Here is a 21,076-nt window from a genome sequence, read left to right as displayed (position 1 = left end):
TGTGTCACGCATATACTAGGAGCTCAATAAATAATACATCTCTTTGCCACCTAAACATCAAATAGGTAGCTCTTATCTGCATTAGTTGACCTAACCAGACCTGGGTAGTGACTACTGTAATTATCATTATTATTATCTTATATCTTATTTCAGTATTCCCATTCTGTGGTCTAAAATCTTACTACTGCCAACATGGTTTTTTTTTCTATAAATGTGTTAGGCCACAGTAAGTTTATAATACTTCGATTCTCCCAAAGCATCAGGGTTTACAAATTTTACTGCTATACTATTAACAAAAAATCTTTAGCTCATGTGGCAGTAATTCTTTTTTAGCATCTAGCACTGTTAGCTGATTTTTTTTTTCCAGTTTAGTACAGTGCACTTTAAATCTTGGTCCCAGATAATTAAAAAGACCTTTCATCTCTTATCCATATCATCTTGGGCCAATTGGTTCATCTCTCTGTTTTTTTGTTTTTTGTTTTTGTTTTTTTTTCTGAATGATAACTCATAGCAAACTTCCTTGCTACTAGGTGGCTGTTACTTATGCTTCCACAGGTGTTCCTTTGACTTTTATCATTTATTTAGTGAAAGCTCAGTGATAAATTACCATCACATTTCCCCCTTTAACAAATGTCTTGTATTGTAAATGTAACATGTTTAGCACATTGACTTTTTTCCTTCTGCATCTTCTAACTTGACTAGCTTGCGCTTTGAGGTTTTTGTATTCTTTTAATACAAAAATTATACGCTGTCTGCATACATGTGCTTCCTGCCTTCTGAAATGCACAATATTGGGAGATAAGAAAATAAGCCCAGATAACAGAAAATTACCTAATTAGTAAGATGGTCATTATCATAGACATTATCATAGTCGTTATCATTGGCTGCCTTCTAGTTATTATGCTCATATCTCCACAAGTCTCATTTACTCCCTACTCCACCCAGCATTCTTCATATGACCTAGAGATTCTCTGATTCCCACAAACTGAACATAGTATTAAAATAACTGGTGGTGTCTCCATTTCAATTTTATCAGTGAGTAAATGTCATTTATCTTATGTAGTCACATTTTAGGCATTTTTCTAGAATAGCTATTTAAAACTAATTGGGCTATATGTGGTGGCTTATGGCTATAATCCCAGCATTTGTGAGGCCAAGGCAAGAGGATTACATGAGTCCAGGAGTTCAAGGCCAGCCTGGGGAACAGCGAGACTTCATCTTTACAAAAGAAAGTTTTTTTTTTTTTTTAAATTAGGTGTGATGATGCATGCCTGTAGTCTTAGCTGTTCAGGAGTCTGAGGCAGAGGATTGCTTGAGCCCAGGAGTTCGAGGCTGCAGTTAACTCTGTGATTGTGCTGCTGCACTCCAGCCTTAATGACAGAGTGAGACTCTGTCTCTTAAATAAATGAAATTAATTGGTCCTAAAGTCCTTAGGCTTCTTTCTAGAGCTTCTCAGTTGTAAATATTTTTGAACTTTTGCATGTTTCTCAGTATAAAATTCTTTCAGCTGAGAAAACATTTGTGGTAGGTAGCCCAAAATTATTATTTCAGTTTTTCAGATCAGATATACTCATAGCTGCCATGTCCTTTATCTCTTAAGCAAGGTTTTCATAATGAAGCAAAACTCTGTATCTCCTTATTTTTTCCCTATATGAGTCTGTTACTAAAGGTACTTGATGTAAAAACTAGTGAAATTCTCTCCATTCCAGAATGTATCTTGTCTGATTTAACTTCTTTTTAATTGGGTAGGGTTTTAAACTGCTCAGAATGAGACATTGAAATTGATGAACTCCATTCTTTCATCATCTGGCCTATCTGTTCTATTATGTCTTCCACTATTGCAGTTGAATGCCATGGCCAACCGAGCAGCTGGGAAAGGGTATGAAAATGAAGACAACTATGCCAACATTCGCTTCAGATTCATGGGCATTGAGAACATCCATGTGATGCGGAGCAGTCTGCAGAAACTTTTGGAAGGTATAGAGATTTCACCTTGGCTAGGCAAGAGGCCATAGCTTTGCATTATTATGTAAGCAGAAAGCATGCCTGATTTGGGGTGAAATATAAAAGCAAGCAGGTGAGCAGTGTCAATATGTGGCTAAGTGTTCAACTATAGTACGAATCTAGCTTACATAGTACTAAATTATAGCAGTGTTGGTCTGGGAAAGAGACTAAGATCTTCAGTTTCGTAATTCAATAAAGTTCATCTGGGTCTAGTTGGTATGAAAATTATTTCTCTCTGTGGAATTACAGAGGTTGATTTTCAGGGATAGGCAAACCAATGTAAGTATTTTATAAATTGGGATTCAATTTTATCATCCTCAAGGTAAGAAATTACCTTATTTAATTTGCTATCAGGATTTAGTCAGATTTTATCACTGTGCTGATGAAGTTGAATTTAGACTTCAAAGGAATAAAGTTGATATCAGACAGTTTTGGTGATCTGTTATTGACTACAAAATGATTAGGGTCAGAAAGGGGGCAAGGTGGGATTGGGGCCTTACAAGACTCTTGGATATAGAGAGCATTTCTTCTAAAACTACTACCCAGGATTCCACAATGTGGTGTGCCAACTCAGGCAGAGATAGTGAAAACCTGCCTTCTTTAGTGAACTCCCCATTCTTCCTCTCCTTTCTTCAATTTTGTACTGGTGTAGTCTGCCAGGACCTCTCCTTTATACCATCATTGCCAGATCTCATCTGCTTAGTCTGCATCTCTTTTAAAATATTAGTGTCCCTCTTCCTTAGGTCTCTTTTCTTTTTCTTTTCTTTTTTTTTTTTTTGCCCCAGAATATTTTATGGAAGAAGACTTTGCTTTATAGGTTTTTAAGGTAAAAGATTTACCTCTGCTGGATAATCATTGCAAGGTGCATAAAAGTTAACTGGTAATTTTTTTTCAACCTGTTGACAGAACAGGGCTACAGGGAGTAGACGGGGGAGTGGGAGTAGAGACAGAAGCTGAGGGCCTTCAGAGTTAGCATAGGTGGGTGGAATTAGGATAGGGATCAAATATGTTTTCTAATCAGAGGAGATGTGTTTTCCTGTAGATGCTAACTCAATCTTCTGCCTCTCTTCTTGAGAGATTTCTAAGGGCTTGAGAGTGGGTTCTATAGCATGATAAAGCAGAGGCCCAGGCTAAGAGATCTGGTAGGCTTTAGACCCAGTTCTGTCCCTAACTCATTGTGTGCTTTCTAACTACTCATTTAAACTTTCTGCCTCAGCTTCCTCACTTACAATATGAAGATCCACTTTCTCCCCTTTCTTAATTAATAAATTGAGTTGATTGTGAATTTCAATCTCTGCTTCCTTTTCTACCTTAGTTTGTGAATTGAAAACTCCAACAATGAGTGAATTTCTTAGCGGCCTGGAGAGCTCAGGGTGGTTAAGACACATTAAAGCTATTATGGATGCTGGAATTTTCATTACAAAGGTAATAATCAGGACTTTTAAAATTTGCACTGACTTTAATTATGTGATATGTTGAAGTAGTAGTGTGCCATGGTGGAAAGAATATTAAAAAGAAACCTAGTTTCTAGATTCAGCTCTGCCACTGATTCACTGTGTGCCCTTGGGCAAGTCTCTTTTCTTCTCTGTGTCTCATTTTTGAACAAAAGTCTAATGCTGTGACTTTCAGGCAGCCACAGATTTCTTTAGGAATATGATTAACTCTCTCCCCTATTGGAAAAATGAACATATGATGATGCATACAGAAAATGAACTTCAATTTCAGGGGGTCCACAGACCCCTGAACATCACATTAAAAACTCTTAGGCGATATCTAATTGATAATTGATAATAATTAATCTCTAGTTCAGTTATTCTGTGTTGTATTTTTATGTTGATTCTAAGGTATAAAATACAAGATTGAGTGTGACATAAATGCAGAGCTTATATATCTTTGAGTTTTCAGAACTCTGAGTACAAAGACCTATTTTTTAAACTCCTTGATAGATCTGCCTCTAAATGCAGCCTAGTCAGGCTTTGTCACCCTGTATTTATGCTGACTTATTTATTTTCTGATCTCTGGGACCCTAGGCTCTGTAGCCTTTGTTAAGTGGTTTGTTTTCTTAAAAAATAAATAAATAAAAATAAATCAGTGTATATTTTCTCATTTTTAAGTTTTGTTTTTATATATTCCTACATGAGAACTCTCCCTCTTCATCCCACCCCCATTATTTGGTAAAAGTAAAGGCAATATTGACTTTTCTTCCATCTGCTATAATTTTCTCAGTTGAAGGCAATGTTATATATATGTTATATATAGCCTCTGGCTTAAAAGGTTTGAAGATTGTATATAATTAACTGCCTTAAATATCCAAACCCTAATATCCTACCTTTTTGCTTTCCTAGTCCTGTTGCCTGTACTTTTCATTGTTATTAATGTTTACTATGTGACCTTGTCACTTGTTTCAAGCCCACTCTTCTAACAATTCTTTGTATTATTCCTTTTTCATAGATTCTACATCAATATATCTATAGTTCCTTCTGAAACCAAATTTATTAGACCAAAGATAGTGAGGACGGAGGAGAGGGAGATTTGAGAGACAGTACAGCCTTATAAATATTGGTTGAATTAAAATGAGTGGCCAAAAAGATAGGCTTGGATTACACAGTGTTTTCTGTGTTCCTATCTCTATTTCCACCTATCAAGTATCCCAGGCTTGAGAACCTCAGTTAGCCTTAAATTCTACCTCTTCTCCTCCATCTGGCTGTTACCAAGTCCCATGTGTTCTGCTTAAAAAGTGTTTCTCAAATCTGTCTTTTCTTCCCAGTCTCCACTGCTACTTCTCTAGTTAAGATAGCCTCCATTCATTGCCCACAGTATAATAACTTCTTAACTGTTTTACTTGTCTCTAGTAGTCACTCTCTAGTTTGGCAACCAAATTGCTACTAAAGTTTTTTTTCTTGAACATGTGTGATTGTGTTACTTTAAACTCAAAATCCTCCATTGGTTATCAATTCTATTGCCAATAAGACCCCATAAGCTTGACATTCAGAGTCTTTCACAATCTTGCCCCAACTTGGCTGTAGTGGACTTCTTGATTCTCTAACATACTATGTTACTTCTTTTTCTCTGTCTTTCTTTTTCAAATGTTTATTTTATTTACGTATTTTCTCATAAAAAAGCAATGTATGTACATTATCAAAGAAGTAAATATTTCAGAAATACATAACATAAAATGTAAACATTCTCCATAGTTTGTCCCACAACATACATACATCACTGATACATAACATAAACATTCTCCATAGTTTGTCCCACAACATACATACATCACTGATGGTAGTTTAATGTTTATGCCCCTCAATCAGCACTGTCCATTTGAACTTTTTGTGATGATGGAAATATTCTGTATCTGTACTATCTAATACAGTACCCACTACATGTGGAAACTGAGCACTTGAAATGTGGCTAGTGAGACTGAGGAACTGAATTTATGATTTTATTTAGTTTTAACAAATTCAAATTTAAGTAGCTATAGTCTAGTGACTACCATATTGGACAGTGCTGCTGCTCTAGAGTTTTTCAACATATAGAGTTACACATATTAATACTTTTAAAAATGAGCTCATACTGTGCATACTGTTTTTTTCTTTTTGAGACAGAGTTTTGCTCTTGTTGCCCACGCTGGAATTCAGTGGTGTGATCTTGGCTCACTGTAACCCCCACCTCCCAGGTTCAAGGGATTCTGTTGCTTCAGCCTCCCAAGTAGCTGGGATTACAGGAGCATGCCACCACACCTGGCTAATTTTTGCATTTTTAGTAGAGATGGGGTTTCGCCATGTTGGCCAGGCTCCTCTTGAACTCCTGACCTCAGGTGATCTGCCCGCCTTGGCCTCCCAAAGTGCTGGGATTATAGGCGTAAGCCACCACGCCCAGCCCATACTGTTTTTTAATTGATTTTTTGTACTTACTGTTTAATGAGCATTTTTAAAGATAGTTCAGTCAGTCCTACATCATTCTTTTCAGCAACTATGTTATATTCCATTGTGGTAATTTACCTTAGTCCCCTGTTGATGGAAAATTTAGTTGTTCCTAATTTTTCACTAATGCAGATATTGCTGCACCAAATACCTTTAAACATATATCTTTATAGAAATGAATTTTCGGAGTCAAAGAGTATGAATGTTTCAAATTTTAATAGATGTGGCCACATTGCCCTCCAAATAGGTAGTACCAGTTTCCATTCCTACCAAAAGTGCCTATTTTTCCATTTTGGCAACAATGGTTAAATCAATCTTTTTGCTCTTTGCCAATGTGATAGGTGATAAATTTTATATTGTTTTAATTTGTATTTCTTTAATCATTAGTGAAATCCAGCATCTTTTTCTGTCCACCAGTGACTTTTGACTCCATTTGAGCCCTAAACAAAGAACATGGTTGCTACTGTCATGCTCTGCTACTACTTGACTGCTACTACTTAAGCTGTCTGCTTAATTGAGAAGTTAAAAAGGTTGAAAAACTTTTTTCCACATCTCTTTAACTCCTTTTTTACCTGCAACCCGACTACCTTTCTAGGAATGTCATTTTTTCTTGTACCCCTATTACAAAGATTACTCATTCTCCCAAATCATATGATCCACACGGCCCCGAGCAGTTTCACTATTCTTCTTGCTCCTTACAAAAGCCCCTCTTCCTTTCAGATCTATTTCATTTAGCTATACTACCCTCTACACCTCCTAGTTACTCTTCCTCTTTCATTAAGGATGTTAGGAACGGCCTTGCCACCTTTTCTGTCCTGGTTGTTCCCCTCATCTGAAGAAATTTGAATGTCAATGTACAACTTATCAAACATTCTGTACTTAATAATTCTTTGAACTTTTATAATTCCAGCTTTTGCATCCTTAATCCAGTTAGAATAGTTCTTCTCTCTCTTGGAAACCTCTGCACTTTTAACTCCTCTTTTCCCAAACTTCTTCTTTCTTCCCTGTATACCAAGACCTGGTGGTGTAGCACTTCATCCATTCTACCTTGTCCTTATCCTTCCTCTCTACCTGCCCTGCTAGCCACGGTCATTCTCTGCTGTTACAACCTGACCTCTAAGCATTGCTGCAAATAAATAAATCCCATAGACATGTTAGTTGGTATTATCACAGATTTATGCCTTGTAGTCATAGCTGTGGTCCTGTAATCACAGGGCCACAGAACAGTTATTTTTTGTGTACCTGGTTGGCTCCCAGTCCTGTTTCACCAGGCAGATATTCCTTGTGCCTTGCTTTCAAACTGGCTACACCATGGTAATGCCCCTCTCTTTAAGCACATATTGAAACGTATCCTTTATGAAAAAACATATATGATGCCTTCTCTTCTCACTATTATCCTTACCAACTTCTTTGCTATCTCAGAGAATATGGTGTTCCATCTTCTGTGTAAGGGTACTCACTCTACCTATATTCGAAATTCCATCTCTTCCTACTTTAAGGAACCAACTCTATCATTTAAATCTCTTTGTCCTGCATTTTCGATCTGTTCTTTTCAACTGGCTTCTTCCTTCAGTACTATGCTCAAATATTTTCTGATTCCTAAAGAAAAAGTACTTTTTCAATCTTCTTCTAGCTACTGCCCTCTTTCTTCTTGGTAAGAGCCTTCTGAAAAGTAGTTGATTTTTCCTATTAGTAATTCATCTCCCTTCACCTTTTAGTCCACTATGATCCTATTTTCATACAATTACTGTTGCTCTTGCAGAGGTCTTATGACCTTTGACTTGTAAAATCTGAGTCACTTTTTAGTCTTCACTCTATTTTAACTTTTCTGCTGCATTTGGCACTGTTCACTCCTTTTCACTTTGAACACTTTTTGTAGTTCTGACTTTTATCCAACTGCTCCCTCCTGGCTCTCTTTCTACCTTTTAGGCTTTTTTTTTTTTTTTTTTTTAAACAGTCTGACTCCTGTAATAATCCACCTTCCTCTACTGAAAGGTGGATTATTATAGGAGTCATTGCTTTATAAGGTCTTTTCTTTTGTCACATTTTGTCTCTCCCTGGACAGCATCAGCTATGCACACAGTGTATACTATATCTCTATTCAGATAGTGGTGAAATCCATACTCTGGCTTAGATCTTTCTCTCTCCTGTACTTCAAAGCCACATATTCAACTGTCCTGCTGGACTTTCCAATAGATGTCCCTGAACTAACTCAAAACTCATCATGGCCAAAACAGAAATCTTACATACCCCGACTACTACCTAAAACTTGCTTTTGTGTTTATTATTTAATCTAATGCCACTACCTTCCACCTGGTTGCTAAACCACACATTTCAGAGTTATCATTGACTTTTCCTTCTCCTTTATCCCATGTCTAGTCTCTCACTGTCCTGTTAAAATGTTCATACTTAAAATCCCTTTTCTGCTTTTCAGCCCCACTGCTACTACCTTACCTCAGGCCTATATGGACTTTCACGATTTTAGTAGCTCCCTAACTGGTCTTCCTACAAGCAAACTCATATACTCTCAGTCCATTCTCTTTGCTGCCACCACAGCCGTCTTTCAAAGATATACATCTGGTCATGGCACTTCTCTGCTTCCAACTCCCTGTTGCCATAAAATAAAATGTATACTTGATTGGTTCGTCCCTCGCCTTCCTAGCCGTCCCTATCTCCGTATTTCCTCACTTCCAGCCTAGCCTAAGCCATTAAGGCTCTATGCCATCCCTCCTTGCAATGTACGTGCTATTACATCATTCTCCTGCCTGGAATCTCCTTTCCTTCTGGTCAATTCGGTAAATTTCTATTCATCTTTCAAGACCTACTTTAGTTGTCTCCTCCTCCTTGGTTATCTTTTTTGCCTTTGTTATACCTGGCATGGATGTTTATCTTTTATTTTTCATTGGATTGTAGTCATGCATTTAAGTGTTTGTCTCTTTTGTATTCCCAGTGTACATCATAGTGCCTCTTGTACAGTTGCTCAGTAATTATTGGCTAGGTGTGTGGGTGAATGAAGGAGTGAATTAATGTCTTTTTTCACCTAAGGAAATCCTACTCTTTCTTCAAGGGTCAAGCTTCCCTGGCTCCTGCCAAATATCATTACTACACATTACTTTATGTTAGCAGTAATTTTTCCATTGTGTTTTAATTATTTATTTATCTTTGGTCACCCTGACTAGTTTGTGGGTTCCTTGAAAGAAGAAAGTGAGTCTTATCTTTGTATTTCCAATACCTGCCTCATAGAGGTACAAAATTGTTAGAATGAATAAGTGAATGACCAATGTGTACCATTGCCATTGTACAATTTCTCAGGTTGAATAACTGCCCAGATTTTTACATCATTCTGATTGTATTTATGCAATCACTTTTTAAAGCGACCTAAGACAGGCAAGCACCTCCATCTTAATTTGGAAGCCTTTGTGTTAGTAAGACTAAAACAGCTAGAGGAGATTGTTGTCAGATCTGGGACTAGAATGCAGAGCTGTCTGTGTTTTTGAGTGTGAATTATTCCTCCTATTTACCTATTCCTCTGAGAATTGATCCTTGTTTTCTTCAGAAGTTTTGTGAATTTAGAACTCCCCTTGTCTTTCTTTTTGCCCTGTGTTATGGGTTAGTTTTGATACTTTTTTTCCTATTTGGTAAGCTTTCCTTCTCTTTCAGTCCATTATTTTTCTTTTCATTCCCCATAGAGGATGCTAACGTTATGAGAAAAAACTAATGTAGCCCAGTAAGACTAAGTTCTCTGTGCTTTAGGGGCTGTATTTGGTAACTATTTAACCCAACAAGCTATGCAAGGGTTGCTTATGGTACTTTTGCTTCTTGTTTTCACAGGCAGTGAAGGTAGAAAAGGCCAGTGTCTTAGTCCATTGTTCTGATGGGTGGGACCGCACAGCACAAGTCTGCTCGGTAGCCAGCATCCTCCTAGATCCATTTTATAGGACATTCAAAGGACTCATGGTAAGAGAGCATGCTGCTATATTTTACTTTGTTTTAGTGGTAGATTGCGACAAAATAAAAAAAAATTCTCAAACTTTTTTTTTTTTTTTTTTTTTTTTACCAGAATTAGCTCTACATCTAAAAAAATAGCTTCCCCCCCCGCCGCAATTTAGCTCATTTTCTTTAAATTTAGGTACGTACTATCTGTATACTTTCTTTTGTATGTTCAGCATATTTCTTACCTATCAGAAGGTAAATTTTATGTAATAGGCTACTGTACAGAGTAGGAAAAGCTCAAAAAGTTTGCAAAACTGAATGGATGTCCGAGGGGCTCATTATTTTTAACATGTCAGCTGTTTGAATGTCTTGACTCATGATTGTTTTCTAGTGCTGAATCTGAATCTAAGGCCTCTTAGTTGATCTTTCTAAGAAACAGAACTCACAATAGTGGTTTATTCTCAGTTTTTGGAAAGCTTTGTTGTTTTTTTTTGAGATGGAGTGTTGGTCTGCCACCGAGGCTGGATTGCAGTGGCACGATCTTGGCTCACTGCAACCTCTGCCTCCTGGGTTCAAGTGATTCTTATGCCGTAGCCTCCCAAGTAGCTGGGATTGCAGATTTACATTACCACGCTCGGCTAATTTTTGTATTTTTGGTACAGAGCTGGTTTCACTATGTTGGCCAGACTGGTCTTGAACTCCTGGCCTCATTTGATCTGCCCTCCATGGCCTCCTGAAGTGCATGCCTGGCTGGAATTTTTTTTTTTTTTAATGGTTAAAAATAGTTTTGTTACTGGTATAAAGCTAAGAGCTGCCTTTGGATTTCTGTTTTTCAAAGGTTGAGTTTAATATCATGCTTATCAGGATTACATTTAGTTCTGGCTCAGTGGCTTGTCACACATCATGTGAAACCCAAAGGAAATTTGACTCTGGATATATCTAAGAGCATCTGAAATCTGAAGGCACCCTATATAGGCCTATGAATGAAATCTAAGTTACTTACTTCATTATCATTTATGAAATAACTTTTTTATGATCGGTTCAATCATTCAGTAAAGTGTTTTGACATTCTTGTATATATGGTTAATTTTATGATTTTCCTAATACGAACTCTTTCTTTTGTATAAAATGAAGATCTTGATAGAGAAGGAATGGATATCCATGGGCCACAAATTTTCCCAAAGGTAAAAATATACTCATTTTGATGGAAAGGGCTGAGGATAATTCATTAGGGTGAAGTATATCATAACCCCAGAATGTACATGTAGAGAAAGCAACAGGAGGTTGAACATGGCATAAATCTCTTTTTATCAAGAAATAAGTATTCTAGATAATATGCTAGTGTACTTATGTGACAAAGGTAAGCAGAATACTATGTCTGCTTTCAAGGAGTACAAGTAATTATATCAGATTCTTAAATATTTCAAGGAAGAACAAGGCATCACAGGCTACAGAAGGAAAAGTGCTTAATTTTGCATGAAGAGGTTAGGGTAGGCTTCCAGGAGTATATAGCGTTTAAGAATGAATTTTTGGAAATGAATAGAAATTTAATAGGAAGAACAAGGGAATGAAGAGGTCATTCAGATAGAGGGACTAATATCAAGACAATGCACCTTTCAACCTTTTGTAAGAAAAAAGACAGTTGTGAGATTTCTTCTTTTTTAAGGAGTGAGGACAAGGATTTATATTTATCTGTTATCTGCTATAAACCAAACAGCCTCACTAAGGCTTTACCGATCTTATCAGGACAATCAATAAATATTTGACAAATACCTAACAATGTGCTGTATATTATATCAGACACTAAGCTGATTCCAAAGACAAATAAAATTTGAGTTTTGGCCAGACACAGTGGCTCACACCTGTAATCTCAGAACTTTGTGGGGCTAACATTGATGAATCGCCTGAGTTCAGGAGTTTCAGACCAGCCTGGCCAACATGGTGAAACCTCGTCTCTACTAATAATACAAAAATTAGCCAGGCATGGTGGCAGGTATCCATAATCCCAGCTCCTCAGGAGGCTGAGGTAGGTAAATTGCTTGAACCCGGGAGGCAGAGGTTGCAGTGAGCTGAGACCACACCATTGTACTACAGCCTGAGTGACAAGAGCGAAACTCCGTCTCAAAAAAAAAAAAAAAGAAATTGAGTTGTACCCTAAGGAGATTATAATTCAGGTCTTATTTAACCCCATTGATATGCATTAATTTAATTTCATTTGGTTTCCACTCTGTAGCCATTTGGGTCTATTTATTAATTTTTCCTTCACCCACAAACATTGGAGCAGTCATTATGTTAGGTATTGAGGAAACTGAGTTGAATCAGATATAGTTCCTATCTCTTCTATTAAAGAAAAGTCAGTGATTGACAGTGTAGTATGATAAGTGCTTAAGACAGAGGCAAACATAAACAAAGGAACTTTACCCATTCTGGGGCAAAGAAGCCTTCCTGGAATAGGTGACATTTTAACTGAGATTTAAAGTATGAGTAGATGTTATTTAGAAAGGGAGAAAGCATTCTAGCACTGATGTGTTTGAAACCATAAAGACATTAAATAGGATCATTTATTTGAGGAGCTGCAAGCAATTCAGTGTGGCTGGATCAAAGGATGTGTAGGGAGAATAGAGGAAATGAGGCCAGGGAAGTGGAGCCAGTGAGGATAAGATCATATAAAGCCCCCTCCCTTTTTTTTTTAAAGCTAAAAGATTTGTTTTGTGTACATAGTAAAGCTATATTGGAGGACTTTGAACAAGGCAGTGACATGATGTTCAGATCTATATTTTACAGATATCTCTGTGACAGCATGTGGAAGATTGAAATTGGTGACAAAGGGCTGAATTAGTAGGCTCTCAGAATTGATGAGGGCCTGAAAAAAGACAAATGCAATGGGATAGATACAAAGGTATTCAGGAAGTAGGACTCACCAGAAGATGGGAGAAAAAGTCTAGTAAAACTCAAAGGTTTCTGCCATAGGTAACTGGGTTTATTGAGATAGAGGATACAGGATAATACAGGGCAGGTTTTGGGGGAAAGTTGGCTTCAGTTTGGGTCTTATTTGGCATGGGGCATCCAAGAGAAGATATCCAATAGGGAGACTATTCAGTAGTAATCTGGAACTCACTAGTTCTGGATTGGATAGAGAGGTGGTATAGAGGGAGTTATCTGCTTATAACTGGTGGTTTAAACCATGGATTCAGATAAGATAACTCAAAAAATTGTATATAGAGGCAGAAGAGCCAAGTGGTGGCACACAGCCTTGGATAATACTGACACCTGAAAGTCTAGTGAAGAAAGAAGTTCAAGAAGGTTGCTATGAAAGAGTGGTTAGTGAGGTAAGAATAAATCTAAGGATAGGAAGGTTGCTATGAAAGAGTGGTTAGTGAGGTAAGAATAAATCTAAGGATAGGAAAGAGGAGAATCTCAAGAGAGTAGACAACAATGTCATATGCCTCAGAATAACCCAATAATCGACTTTGGCAATATGCAGGTTTTAATGATCTTTAGTGATAACTGGTTGAGTAAAGTGGTGAAAGCAAAAGCCAAATGGTTGTGAATGGAGGCATGAGTGAGGGATGAGGAAGTGGAATGTGAGTATATAAATCTCTTTCAAAAAACCTTGGCTCTAAAGTGGGTAGAAGAGAAGGGGTGGGATTTGGGTTTGAGGAAGTGTATTTCAAGACAGGAGATTTGAGCAGTTTCTTATGCTGAGAAGAAAGAAACATTAAAGAAGATAAGGTGGTAAGGTTGAAGATATGAAAAAACAGTGGGTTTTTGGTAGAGTAAGCCTTCCGGGCAAACAGGAGTGACAATTCCAAATGAAAGATTAACTTGAGCTAAAATGAAGAACAGCTTTTCCATGGAGATTAGGTGGAAAGACAGGCAGAGAAGGTGCTGTATGTGCTTATTAGAGGCAGAAGTTAGACTTCTTTTTTCTACTTAATGGCCTTGATATTTTTCAGTGACACTGGAGTGAAGGAAGATATGAAATGGATTCGGGTTTTGAGAAAAGTAGTTTAAAATTTGTAAGAGCTGTAAAGGTAACGAGAAAATGGTGTTAACCTGCATGAAGATTATTTGACAGCAGTTAAGACACAGCTGAATATGGAGACTAATTTTGAATGGTGTGAATTGTATGATTTTATAATTTTCTTGAGCATTATTAGGATTATTAGAAGCAGAGAACATAGCTTTTCAGGCTGATCTGTGGTTGTATTTAGAAGGAAAATAATGACAAGAAAGACCAGAAAGTTGAAAAAAATGGGGAGAGAGTAGTTAATAGGGCAGATCATGGAATTTAGGCTTGATAAGGAAAAAGAGAAACCAGTAGGAATCTGGCATGTGGAGATATCCTGAAATGAGGCCTGAAGGAGTTAAGAAGATGAGCAGCTTTTGGGAATATAATATATGGTGTTCAGAATGGGATACTGTGATTAAGATTTCAAAGACAGAGTAAAAACTGCTAGCCAGCCTTTGGCCAGTGGATTCAAAAGGGTGGAGTAGAGGTAAAGATCAGTGAAGGGAATTTGATTTGTGTTGGTTAAGGAATCTGTTAAGCTAATGTAAGTCATCTACATCAACACCAAAGCTTAAGACCATCAGATTGTTCAGAGAATGTAGGGAAGTGACTCAGAGATTCTAGAAGACATCATTGAGGAAAGAGAAGGTAAATAAGCTAATAGCATGCCCCATAAAGGAAGTGTTTTTAAGGGCATAAAAAATAATAGTACCTTAGAAGCAGCAGTAGGTGCAAGGAGAAAGCTAAACCCACCTCTGCTTTATTTTAGTATTACGGTATGTGGAAAGTGGAATGATCAGCATTCTCCATTTTATTTTGACCCCAAGGAAAGGTAGTATCCTTGTGAACCATGCTGTAATTATATCAGAAGGTAGAGAACCTGCAGTGTAGAAACTAAGGGTGCTGTGTTGGTTTCCAGTGGAATAGTGTTTCCAGTGGATGATAGGGTTGGTAAAGAGAGCATTATGGGGAGGAAATATTAAACAGTTCTGGGATGAGGTTTCATTCATGCACTTAATAAAGGGGGTTTCTTAAATACCTATTTTGTGCCAGGCACTATGCAGTAAACAATATAGTTGAGGTCGTTGCTCACACAGAGCTAAATGTAGCTATTTAAATTAAATTAAAATTAAATACAATTCAAAAGTCAGTCAGCCACACTACCTACATTTCAAATGCTTAACAGTTAGCGGCTGCTATATTGGACAGCACAACTGTAGAAATTTTCCATCATTGCAGAAAGTTCTATTGGAAAGAGGGTGTAAAAGAAAATAGATGAGATGACCAAAGGGCTTACAGTCTGGATGATAGTAAAGGATACCAGCAGCTAAGAGGTCTTCTGGGATTAACTAGCTTTGAGATTCTGGCTGGCATTTTGGTATGAGGTGTTTCCTTGCCACTGCCAACAGGGACAAAAGATGACCTGGTTATGGCCTACTCCCAACAGTGTAATCCTTGATGCTAACTAGTGTCTTTCTTTACCTTTATTTGCATCTCTCAGGTGTGGCCACCTCGATGGAGACTCTAAAGAAGTGTCCCCTGTCTTCACCCAGTTCCTAGACTGTATTTGGCAATTAATGGAACAGTTTCCTTGTGCCTTTGAGTTTAATGAAAACTTCCTGCTGGAGATCCATGACCATGTTTTCTCCTGCCAATTTGGAAACTTCCTTGGAAACTGCCAGAAGGATCGGGAAGATCTAAGGTGAATTTACTTTGTGAGAAAACACTAAATAGGCAGAAGGGGGTCAGTGCAAAAAGAATGTACCTACCACCCTGAATTTGGCATAGTAGTCAAGAAAAGGGGAGGATATAACAATAATAAAAAAACTTTTGAAGCAGAAAGCACTCAGTGTTTGCACAGAGATCTTTCAGAACCATGAGATTTCTTATCTGTAAAATAGGGATAATAATGCCTACTTTTTAGAGCAATCATGAGGAGCCAATAAAATAATGGATGTACAAAACCTTTGCAGATAATTAATTGCTGTGCAGGTATGAGTAGTCATTATCTACTTCTCATATCACAGATCACAAACTAGCAGCTCATAGGCCGAACCCAACCCAACAGGCATGGTTTGTTTAGTGTGTGGAGTATTTCTTAAAAACGAATTAGTTGCCAACATTTTTGTTTATTTCTATAGGTTTTGGGGGAACAGATGGTATTTGGTTACATGAGTAAGTTCTTCAGTGGTGATTTGTGAGACTTTGGCACACCGATCTCCAGAACAGTGAACACAATTTGTAGTCTTTTATCCCTCACCCCCTTCCCACCCATTCCCCCTGAGTCCCCAAAGTGCATTGTGTCATTCTTATCCCTAGTTGCCAACATTTAAATATTAGGAGATTTCACATTAAATTCAATTATTTTAGGATGTTTTCCCTAAATATTCTGAAAACTAAGGAGCTCTGGCAACACTAGATTCTATTTTCTCATGATAATAATAAGCTAGAGCTGAATAGTAGCTGTTCCATTTGGATGAGGCAAACTTACTCTTGTTGACTGCAGTTCTTACCATTCTCTATAGTTTATTCTTAGCCCATTTCTAATGTTATCTGCCTAGTTCTAGTAGGTAGTTGAGTTTGCACCCCTTATTTAAACTTAACATCTTCACAATATATGAGACATAAGTACTTTTTTTTTTTTGAAATTGACAAGATGGAGCTATGAACAGTGTTTTCCTTATTTTGAGACAGAGTAAAAGAAATAGGAAAGTAGCTGTTTTACAGCTCACTCCTATTTCACAGCTGTTGGCTGAGTTAGCAGTTAGCCCAACTCTCAGGCCCCTTTCTAGCATAGGCAGGATGAGATTACTTCTCTGTGATTTAGTTTTCCTGTCAACATAGAGAACAATAATGAGTCTTTCTGTTTTAACATCAGTACTTACTTGGTAGTTTCTCTTTTGTTGCCATGTATGTTTCTCTCTCTCTCTCTCTTTACAACCAGACCTTTGTCACTTTCTCCCCAAGTATTTTTAAGATATTCATTATGTCTTTAAGTTATTTCCCTAGGCATTAAAACTCAGGATCTTTTCCATAATCTTTTTCCTTCTCTTAAAATCAGGTCAATATATGTAGTATTTTTCATACAAATATGAATATTCATTTAAAAACTACAACAATTGAACATTTTAACATATTTTAAAGTAGCGTCTAGTTAAACAGAAGTGTCATTTATTCATGAATGGAAAAGCATGGGTTTTAGAGTCAGGCAGACTTGGGTTCAAACTTTGGCTCTGTCACCTACTAGCTATGTGACCTTGAGCAAATTAATATTTAGTCTCATTTTCTCATTAGTAATTTTGGGCTAAAATATCTTATAAGGTTTTATTGGGAAAATTTAAGGAGGTATTTTAGGTAATGGGTCTGGAATAGTGTTTGAACACGTAGTAAATACTCAACAAATTAGTTACATTACCAGTGCAGTATGGTTTTTTTTCATGCTATAAACCAATACATAAACCACGGCCTTTGGCCTCACTGAAATACTCTGACAATTGTATAAGTTACAGGACAACAATTTTAGGTCTAACTACTCATACCACTCTTCAGTTCTCCTTTAGCTTTCTTTGGCATGGTGTGTATGCAAATGACCTTCTCATGAATGGTTATACAGCAGCTCACATTGGGAACCCGTGGATCCCATGTATTTTGAGGTGTTAACTAAGGGACTTGCTTTCTGGTTGAGTAGGCTCCCCATGGTCTCAACTCAATAAGAATTAATTTTGTAATATAAATGCCATAATCTTTAGTTGTCCACCTGGGAGAACTCACAGATATTTTCTATTATAAATTTTGAATTCTCTGTCACTGTCTTAAACCTTCTGAAGGGAGGAGAAGCTGGCTTTAAATAAAATGAAATATAGAAGAGCCAGAAATTCACTCCATGGGACCTATCTCTTAACTTACCAGACTTTCAAAAGCAATTAAAAAATTTTTTAAACCAGAAAAGTCATTAGTTCATAAAATCCTTGATTTGGAATATAACTTGGAGGTCACATTTAACGATGAGGAAACAGGCCCAGAGAAAGCTCGGGATTTTCTTAAAATCACACAGCTATTCCACAGCAGAAGCTGGACTTAGAATCTCCTGTTCTCCACATGGACACAGGGAGGGGAGCACTACACACTGGGGTCCATTGGGGGGAAATGGAGGAGGGACGGGGGGGTGAGGAGGTGGGAAGTGATAGCATGGGGAGAAAGGACAGATACAGGCGAGGGGACGGAAGGCAGAAAACCACACTGCCATGTGTGTACCTATGCAACAATCTTGCATGTTCTTCACATGTACCCCAAAACCTAAAATGCAATAAATAAATAAATAAATAAATAAATAAATAAAAAAGAATCTCCTGTTCTCCAGTATGGAACTCTTTCTAATCTCTGATTTATTTTAAAGATGGATAAATTGAAGCCCAGATAATTTGTTACTCCATCAACACTTATTAGCCACTTATTTTTCGTCTGTCATATCCTGTCCTCCTTTCTTGAGTTGGGTTACTTATTAGTAAAATTTGCTGCTTATCATGTTCAACAGGACTATTGAGATTGCTTGCTTGCTGCTTTTAATTTTTTGGCTTGTTTTTCTTTTCTTACAGAATCTATGAGAAAACACATTCTGTGTGGCCTTTCTTGGTTCAGAGGAAATCAGACTTCAGGAACCCTCTCTATAAAGGCTTCACTATGTATGGGGTACTCAATCCTAGTACTGTGCCCTACAACATTCAGTAAGTTCTTAAGTTTTTCCCTCCTTTCGTATAGCAAGTCCTAGGGTCTTGGCCTCCTTGCTTCTTCTTGGATAGCTGCCACCATCTGTACAAGTCTGGCTATGGAGTAGGACATTCTGTCTTCATATCAGCCATTTTTTGCTGCCTCTGAAAACAAGAGCCCAACTTCTATTGGTTTTCAGGGCTTTGCTGTTGCCTGCTTAGGGAAATAAATAAGAAATAATAGTTGATTTATAGAAATACAAACAGTCAAGATAAAGTTTGTTTGATTCATTTACTCTTCCTTTGTATCTTCTACTTTTTTGTTCCTTCCCCAAAAAAGAAAAGAAAAATGAGGGAAACCAAGAGAGTGCTGGTAATGTTTTCTGTATTTTTCTAAAGCTTCTGCATGCTGAAGCACTCACAAAGAGTACAAAACAGAACTAAATAAATTTATTAGCTCTAATAGCTTATTTTGTGGATTCTTTATGATTTTATAAATATAAGATTGTATAATCTCTGAATAGAGAGTTTTATTTCTTCCTTTGCAATTTGGATGTCTTTTATTTCCTTGCCTAATTGTCCTGGCTAGAACTTCCAGTACAATGTTGAGTAAAAGCAGTGAAAGAAGGCATCTGTGTCTTTTTCCTGATTTTAGGGGTAAAGCTTTTAGTCTTTCACTATTGAGTATTGATGTTAGCTGTAGGTTTTTCACAAATTTCCTTTTTCATGTTTTAGCATTTTCTCTTCTGTTTCCTGTTAGTTGAGTGTACATTTAATTTTTTTGCTATTATTACATTTTAAATTTTAATCAACACAATAGTCGTACTACATATGGAGTACAGGATGATTATGCTGTATTTGTCTTTCTGTGTCTGGCTTATTTCAGTTAACATAATGTTCTCATCTGTGTTGCTGTGAATGACAGCATTGCTTTCTTTTTTGTTGCTAAAATAGTATTTCCTCATGTATACTTACCACATTTTCCTTTTCAATCCATTTATTTATGGACACTTAGATTGATTTAGTATCTTGGCTATTGTGAATAGTGCTGCAATAAATATGGAAGTGCACATATCTCTTCAACACAATGACTTCATTTTCTTTGGATATATACCCAGTAGTGAGATTGCTAGCTATATCATAGGAGAGTTCTATTTTTACTTTTTTTGGAACCCCATGCTGTTTTTCATAATGAATGTACAAATTTACATTTCCACTGACTTCACCTTGTTGTTTGTTTACTTTACTGTGAAGCAGAAGCTTTTCAGTTTGATATAATCCCATTTGTCTACTTCTGCTTTTGTTACCTGTGCTTTTAGAGTCATAGCCAAAAAATTATTGCCCAGTCCAATATAATGAAATATTTTCCCTGTTTTCTTCTAGTAGCTTCATAGCTTTGGGTCTTTCATTTAAGTTTTTAATCTATTTTGAGTTGATTTTTGTATGTGACGAGAGATAGGTATCTAGTTTCATTCTTCTGCATATGGGTATCCATTTTTTTCCAGCACCATTTATGGAAGATTGTATTTTCCCCAATGTTTGTTTTTCACACCTTTGTGTGTATATGCATTTTTTTTTTTCTGGGCTCTCTTTTCTATTCCATTGGTCGATGTGTCTTTTTTTTAGATTAGTATCATGCTATTTTGGTTACTATAACTTTGTAGTACATTTTGAAGTTAGATAGTGTGATGTCTCCAGCTGTCTTTTTTTTTTTTTTTTTTCTGATGCACAAGATTACATCAGCTGTTCAGGATCCTTTGTGGTTCCATATGAATTTTAGGATTCTTTTTTTCTATTTCTGTGAAGAAAGTCATTGGTATTTTCTTAGAGATTACACTGAATCCGTAGATTGCTTTGGTAGTATAGACACTTTAACAATATTAATTCTTCTAGTCCATGAAGATGGGATATCCCTCTGTTTGTGTCATCTTCAATTTCTTTCATCAATGTTTTGTAATTTTCAGTGTGAAGGTCTTTCACCTCCTTGGTTAGATTTATTTCTAAGTATATATTTTTTGTAACAATTGTAAGTGGGATTGTTTTCTTGATTTCTTTTTCAGATAATTTACTATTGATTTGTAAAAATGCTGCTGATTTTTGTATGTTGCAACTTTACTGAATTTGTTTATTAGCTCTAGCAGTTTTTTGGTGGAGTCTTTGGGTTTTCTATATACAGTGGACCCTTAAACAACACAGATTTCAAACGTATGAGTCCATTTTTATGTGGATTTTCTTCCACCTCTGCAACCAGTGAGTCAACAAGACCAACCCTTCTTCTTCTTCTGTCTACTCAACATGAAGATGACAAAGATGTAGATGTTTATGATAATCCACGTCCACTCAACAGTAGATATATTTTCTCTTTCTTACAATTTTCTTAATAATATTTTCTTTTCTTTAGCTTAACTTATAAGAATACAGTATATAATACATATAACATACAAAATAGGTGTTAATGATTTATGTTATTGATCAGGCTGCTAGTCAACAGTTCGCTACTA

The 21,076-nt window shown here is 36.7% G+C and overlaps 1 protein-coding gene across 2 annotated transcripts in view; it reads left to right on the top strand.

The window, feature by feature from the left end:
- MTMR8 (myotubularin related protein 8) overlaps nucleotides 1-21,076 on the top strand; it is a 129,706-nt gene that overhangs the window by 45,994 nt on the left and 62,636 nt on the right. For both annotated transcript variants that reach the window (XM_074391870.1, XM_003940951.4), the window contains 6 exons: nucleotides 1,845-1,977; nucleotides 3,320-3,429; nucleotides 9,756-9,881; nucleotides 10,992-11,041; nucleotides 15,371-15,571; nucleotides 18,465-18,593. In XM_074391870.1, the coding sequence (XP_074247971.1) occupies nucleotides 1,845-1,977; nucleotides 3,320-3,429; nucleotides 9,756-9,881; nucleotides 10,992-11,041; nucleotides 15,371-15,571; nucleotides 18,465-18,593 (749 nt within the window). The remainder of the gene's footprint in view (nucleotides 1-1,844; nucleotides 1,978-3,319; nucleotides 3,430-9,755; nucleotides 9,882-10,991; nucleotides 11,042-15,370; nucleotides 15,572-18,464; nucleotides 18,594-21,076) is intronic.

The sequence above is a fragment of the Saimiri boliviensis genome, chromosome X (assembly GCF_048565385.1).
Source record: "Saimiri boliviensis isolate mSaiBol1 chromosome X, mSaiBol1.pri, whole genome shotgun sequence".
In the NCBI taxonomy this organism is placed as follows: Eukaryota; Metazoa; Chordata; class Mammalia; order Primates; family Cebidae; genus Saimiri; species Saimiri boliviensis.
The sequence above is the reverse complement of the archived record's forward strand: the minus strand, read 5'-3'. Positions and strand labels throughout refer to the sequence as shown.